A 6992-nucleotide genomic window follows, 5' to 3' on the forward strand; every position below is an offset into this window, starting at 1 on the left:
GGTTTATCAAAACCACAGAACGGCTGCTTTGACAGACTGCAGTTTTAAAACGGCGATCGGAATGAATATTAAACAATCCTGGTTAGAATTTATTCCTATTGCCTTTTTAAAACTACAGTCAAAGCCCTTTGACAGTTAACAAATATACCCCTGGTCTCCTTTAAATAATTTCATGTCCCAGTAGGCAGAGAACACTGTAAAACATCCGTTTCATAAGTATGTTATAATATAATTACATTTGTGTTATCCAGCCGGGGGCGATACAATTGTACTGTATTACAAGATGCTTATTTATTAAAAACATATCTCCACCAATAACGGTGGAATCATCATTAAAATTACAAAATCGGAGATATTTATAAAAATACGAGTCAGTGATCCGGGGGTAAGCACCCTTTATGAAAAACAAAAAACACATCCATGTCTTAGGCACAAGTCTTCTTAAAATATTGCATTTGCCCAAATGTCCCTTTTTGGTAGCGATAAGCCCTTTAGAAAAAAAAAAGGGATTTATTTTACATTAATAAATATTAAAAAAGAAGAAGCGTCTCGTACCAATGTTCAGTTTGGTCAGTAAGAGACAGCAGAGGTCTGTCTCTTTGCGGGGGCAGTCTATGTAGCGCTGCAGTGCGGCCAGCTGTCTACACACACGCAGGTCCCAACAAGCCGCAGCTCAGACAGACGGAGTCTTTGGTTGGTGGAACTGCTGTATAATCTGTGGCCGTTTGACTCGAGGTTTCCGTCTCTTTGGCTTACTCTTGGCCTTGTTAATCTGTACCACAAAGAAAGCCAGGACTACCATCGCACCGAGAAACGCAAAGACTGGAATGGTCTGGCCTACGTCCTGGTTATAACGTCCAGGCATTATACCTGAGAACAGAGAAAGGAACAATACATTATCTTCAGATCTGTGGTGTTTCTGTAGAACTTATTTAGGCAAAATGACAATTCAAGTTATGAGTGAACTAGGTGAAGAACATGAATTTAACCTTATCCAAAATAATTTTAGTTACAAAAAATAAAAAAAATAAAAATTTCCTCAATCATCGGTCGGAAAGAACGGTAAACATCTCGACCATCGCAACGTTACTTTTTACACCCAAGACAGCTGCCAGGTACACAGGGGGAGGGTCTGGGGGGTGGGGCTTGGTTTACACTTTCCCAGCTGCTGCCACTGTCTGCAGTCACTGGGTTGGGGTGGGCTCCTGCCGTGCTGAGTGTGCAGGGAGGCAGAGGGACCTGCTGGTAACACTGTTTATCTGACTGGTCGCATCCTGTGCGACCAGGTCAGATAAGGCACTTGCTGGTATGAACGCATCTGATGCAACCAGGCCAGGCAAGTGGTTAAATGATTGCCACTTTAAAACGTCTGCCAGATTCACCGGGAACACGCCAATGCTTGCAATTTGCAGGCTGTTACATTTACGCCTCCATACGGGACTGTGCCACGGAAAACACTCCTATGTTCCGCCTGTGACATACTTTAAAGCCCTTGGTTAGTACACAAAATAGATATCGCTACATATATACTTCTGGTACAGTGCCAAAGAACTATTGTATAAAATACATTGATAAAATAATATATTATAATGAAAAATCTAGATAAATATATCTATATATATCTAGCTCATTTTCAAGATTTTGGACCATGATCCCCCTCCAATCACTATCTATTTCATGGTGTTACAAAGACATAATGTAACAAATACTTTGATCCACTAACCTCCAGGTATGTCCCAAGCGCCACTCTCTCCCGGGGACAAGGGTCTCACTTGGGGTCTGTTCTGACGGAAGTTGGGAAGAACCACCTTGTCCAAGTCTATCGATAGCAGCTTCTGATGCTTCCACAGGTTACTGGGGAGAATGACAACGCCTTTAGTAATCTTGGAAAATTAAAAAAATAAGATTTTACTCACCGGTAAATCTATTTCTCGTAGTCCGTAGTGGATGCTGGGAACTCCGTAAGGACCATGGGGAATAGCGGCTCCGCAGGAGACTGGGCACAACTAAAGAAAGCTTTAGGACTACCTGGTGTGCACTGGCTCCTCCCTCTATGACCCTCCTCCAGACCTCAGTTAGGATACTGTGCCCGGAAGAGCTGACACAATAAGGAAGGATTTTGAATCCCGGGTAAGACTCATACCAGCCACACCAATCACACCGTATAACTCGTGATACTATACCCAGTTACCAGTATGAAATATAACTGAGCCTCTCAACAGATGGCTCATAACAATAACCCTTTAGTTAAACAATAACTATATACAAGTATTGCAGACAATCCGCACTTGGGACGGGCGCCCAGCATCCACTACGGACTACGAGAAATAGATTTACCGGTGAGTAAAATCTTATTTTCTCTGACGTCCTAAGTGGATGCTGGGACTCCGTAAGGACCATGGGGATTATACCAAAGCTCCCAAACGGGCGGGAGAGTGCGGATGACTCTGCAGCACCGAATGAGCAAACTCTAGGTCCTCCTCAGCCAGGGTATCAAACTTGTAGAATTTTGCAAAAGTGTTTGATCCCGACCAAGTAGCAGCTCGGCAAAGTTGTAAAGCCGAGACCCCTCGGGCAGCCGCCCAAGAAGAGCCCACCTTCCTCGTGGAATGGGCTTTTACAGATTTAGGATGCGGCAGTCCAGCCGCAGAATGTGCAAGTTGAATCGTGCTACAGATCCAGCGAGCAATAGTCTGCTTTGAAGCAGGCGCACCCAACTTGTTGGGCGCATGCAGGATAAATAGCGAGTCAGTCTTTCTGACTCCAGCTGTCCTGGAAACATAGATTTTTAGGGCCCGGACTACGTCCAGCAACTTGGAGTCCTCCAAGTCACGAGTAGCCGCAGGCACCACAATAGGCTGGTTCAAATGAAACGCTGAAACCACCTTTGGGAGAAATTGGGGACGAGTCCTCAATTCCGCCCTATCCATATGGAAAATCAGATAAGGGCTTTTACAAGACAAAGCCGCCAATTCTGACACACGCCTGGCCTAAGCCAAGGCCAACAGCATGACCACTTTCCACGTGAGATATTTTAGTTCCACGGTTTTAAGTGGTTCAAACCAATGCGACTTTAGGAAATCCAATACCACGTTGAGATCCCAAGGTGCCACTGGGGGCACAAAAGGGGGCTGAATATGCAGCACACCCTTAACAAATGTCTGAACTTCAGGTAGTGAAGCCAGTTCTTTTTGGAAGAAAATCGATAGAGCCGAAATCTGGACCTTAATGGAACCCAATTTTAGGCCCATAGTCAACCCTGACTGTAGGAAGTGCAGAAATCGACCTAGCTGAAATTCCTCCGTTGGGGCCTTCCTGGCCTCACACCACGCAACATATTTCCGCCATATGCGGTGACAATGGTTTGCGGTCACTTCTTTCCTAGCTTTAATAAGCGTAGGGATAACTTCCTCCGGAATGCCCTGTTCCTTCAGGATCCGGCGTTCAACCGCCATGCCGTCAAACGCAGCTGCGGTAAGTCTTGGAACAGACAGGGCCCCTGCTGCAGCAGGTCCTGTCTGAGCGGCAGAGACCATGGGTCCTCTGAGATCATTTCTTGAAGTTCTGGGTACCAAGCTCTTCTTGGCCAATCCGGAACAATGAGTATAGTTCTTACTCCTCTCCTTCTTATTAGTCTCAGTACCTTGGGTATGAGAGGCAGAGGAGGGAACACATACACCGACCGGTACACCCACGGTGTTACCAGAGCGTCCACAGCTATCGCCTGAGGGTCCCTTGACCTGGCGCAATATCTTTTTAGCTTTTTGTTGAGGCGAGACGCCATCATGTCCACCTGTGGCCTTTCCCACCGGTGTACAATCATTTGGAAGACTTCTGGATGAAGTCCCCACTCTCCCGGGTGGAGGTCGTGTCTGCTGAGAAAGTCTGCTTCCCAGTTGTCCACTCCGGGAATGAACACTGCTAACACATGATTTTCCGCCCATCGGAGAATCCTTGTGGCTTCTGCCATTGCCATCCTGCTTCTTGTGCCGCCCTGTCGGTTTACATGGGCGACCGCCGTGATGTTGTCTGACTGGATCAGCACCGGCTGGTGTTGAAGCAGGGGTCTTGCCTGACTTAGGGCATTGTAAATGGCCCTTAGTTCCAGAATATTTATGTGTAGGGAAGTCTCCTGACTTGTCCATAGTCCCTGGAAGTTTCTTCCCTGTGTGACTGCCCCCCAACCTCGAAGGCAGGCATCCGTGGTCACCAGGACCCAGTCCTGTATGCCGAATCTGCGGCCCTCTAGAAGATGAGCGCTCTGCAGCCACCACAACAGCGACACCCTGGTCCTTGGAGACAGGGTTATCAGCCGATGCATCTGAAGATGCGATCCGGACCACTTGTCCAACAGATCCCACTGAAAGATCCTTGCATGGAACCTTCCGAATGGAATTGCTTCGTAAGAAGCCACCATCTTTCCCAGGACTCGCGTGCAGTGGTGCACCGACACCTGTTTTGGTTTTAGGAGGTCTCTGACTAGAGATGACAACTCCTTGGCCTTCTCCTCCGGGAGAAATACTTTTTTCTGTTCTGTGTCCAGAACCATCCCCAGGAACAGTAGACGCGTTGTAGGAACCAGCTGCGACTTTGGAATATTCAGGATCCAGCCGTGCTGTTGTAGCACTTCCTGAGCTAGTGCTACACCGATCAACAACTGTTCCCTGGACCTCGCCTTTATAAGGAGATCGTCCAAGTACGGGATAATTAAAACTCCCTTTCTCCGAAGGAGTATCATCATTTCGGCCATTACCTTGGTAAATACCCTCGGTGCCGTGGACAGACCAAACGGCAACGTCTGGAATTGGTAATGACAGTCCTGTACCACCAATCTGAGGTACTCCTGGTGAGGAGGGTAAATGGGGACATGCAGGTAAGCATCCTTGATGTCCAGTGATACCATGGAATCCCCCTCGTCCAGGCTTGCGATCACCGCCCTGAGCGATTCCATCTTGAACTTGAACCTTCTTATATAAGTGTTCAAGGATTTTAAATTTAAAATGGGTCTCACCGAACCGTCCGGTTTCGGTACCACAAACACTGTGGAATAGTAACCCCGTCCTTGTTGAAGGAGGGGTACCTTGATTATCACCTGCTGAGAATACAGCTTGTGAATCGCCTCCAGCACTGCCTCCCTGTCCGGGGGAGCTGTCGGCAAGGCAGATTTGAAGAAACGGCGAGGGGGAGACGTCTCGAATTCCAGCTGGTACCCCTGAGATACTACTTGTAGAATCCAGGGATCCACCCGTGAGCGAGCCCACTGGTCGCTGAAGTTCTTGAGACGGGCCCCCACCGTACCTGGCTCCGCCTGTGGAGCCCCAGCGTCATGCGGTGGACTTAGAGGAAGCGGGGGAGGACTTTTGTTCCTGGGAACTGGCTGTATGTTGCAGCTTTTTCCCTCTACCTCTGCCTCTGGGCAGAAAGTACGCGCCTCTAACCGGCTTGCCTTTCTGGGGCCGAAAGGACTGTACCGGATAATACGGTGCTTTCTTTGGCTGTGAGGGAACATGGGGTAAAAATGCTGACTTCCCAGCTGTCGCTGTGGAAACGAGGTCCGAGAGACCATCCCCAAACTCCTCCTCACCCTTGTAAGGCAATACTTCCATGTGCCTTTTAGAATCTGCATCTCCTGTCCACTGCCGAGTCCACAATCCTCTCCTGGCAGAAATGGACATTGCGTTTATTTTAAATGTCAGCCGGCAAATATCCCTCTGTGCATCTCTCATGTACAAGACAGCGTCTTTAATATGCTCTACGGTTAGCAATATAGTGTCCCTGTCTAGGGTATCAATGTTTTCCGACAGGGAATCTGACCACGCAGCTGCAGCACTGCACATCCATGCTGAAGCAATAGCCGGTCTCAGTATAATACCTGAGTGTGTATATACAGACTTCAGGATAGCCTCCTGCTTTCTATCTGCAGGCTCCTTTAGGGCGGCCGTGTCCGGAGACGGTAGTGCCACCTTTTTTGACAGACGTGTGAGCGCTTTATTCACCCTAGGGGGATGTCTCCCAACGTGACCTATCCTCTGGCGGGAAAGGGTACGCCATTAGTAACTTTTTAGAAATGACCAGTTTCTTATCGGGGGAAGCCCACGCTTCTTCACACACTTCATTTAATTCATCAGATGGGGGAAAAACCACTGGTAGTTTTTTTCTCCCCAAACATAATACCCTTTTTTGTGGTACCTGGGGTAATATCAGAAATATGCAACACATTTTTCATTGCCGTAATCATGTAACGGGTGGCTCTATTGGAATGTACACTAGTCTCATCATCGTCGACACTGGAGTCAGTATCCGTGTCGACATCTGTGTCTGCCATCTGAGGTAGCGGGCGTTTTAGATCCCCTGATGGCTTTAGAGACGTCTGGGCAGGCACAGGCTGAGAAGCCGGCTGTCCCACATCTGCTATGTCGTCAAACCTTTTATGTAAGGAGTCGACACTGTCGCGTAATTCCTTCCACATAACCATCCACTCAGGTGTCGACCCCGCAGGGGGTGACATCACATTTATCGGCACCTGCTCCGCCTCCACATAAGCCTCCTCATCAAACATGTCGACACAGCCGTACCGACACACCGCACACACACAGGGAATGCTCTGACTGAGGACAGGACCCCACAAAGCCCTTTGGGGAGAGAGAGAGAGAGAGTATGCCAGCACACACCAACAGCACCATATAACACAGGGATTAACACTATAACTGAGAGATTTTTCCCAATAGCTGCTTGTATACACAATATTGCGCCTAAATTTAGTGCCCCCCCTCTCTTTTTTACCCTATGTAGTCTGGAAACTGCAGGGGAGAGCCTGGTAGCGATCCTTCCAGCGGAGCTGTGAGGGAAAATGGCGCCAGTGTGCTGAGGGAGATAGCCGCGCCACTTTTTCGGCGGACTTCTCCCGCTTTTTTCTATGTATATCTGGCAGGGGTATTTTACACATATATAGTCTCTATGACTATATTATGTGTTATTTGCCAGCCAAGGTA

The 6992-nt window shown here is 48.1% G+C and overlaps 1 protein-coding gene across 2 annotated transcripts in view; it reads right to left on the bottom strand.

Moving 5' to 3' along the window:
- Positions 1-266: 266 nt before the first annotated feature.
- The window catches only part of MBTPS1 (membrane bound transcription factor peptidase, site 1), a 125148-nt gene continuing 118422 nt past the window's right edge, over positions 267-6992 (bottom strand). For both annotated transcript variants that reach the window (XM_063945741.1, XM_063945742.1), the window contains exons 22-23: positions 1724-1854; positions 267-870 (exon numbers count right to left, since the gene is read on the bottom strand). In XM_063945741.1, the coding sequence (XP_063801811.1) occupies positions 674-870; positions 1724-1854 (328 nt within the window). In that variant the 3' untranslated portion in view covers positions 267-673. The remainder of the gene's footprint in view (positions 871-1723; positions 1855-6992) is intronic.

The sequence above is a fragment of the Pseudophryne corroboree genome, chromosome 11 (genome assembly GCF_028390025.1).
Source record: "Pseudophryne corroboree isolate aPseCor3 chromosome 11, aPseCor3.hap2, whole genome shotgun sequence".
In the NCBI taxonomy this organism is placed as follows: domain Eukaryota; kingdom Metazoa; phylum Chordata; class Amphibia; order Anura; family Myobatrachidae; genus Pseudophryne; species Pseudophryne corroboree.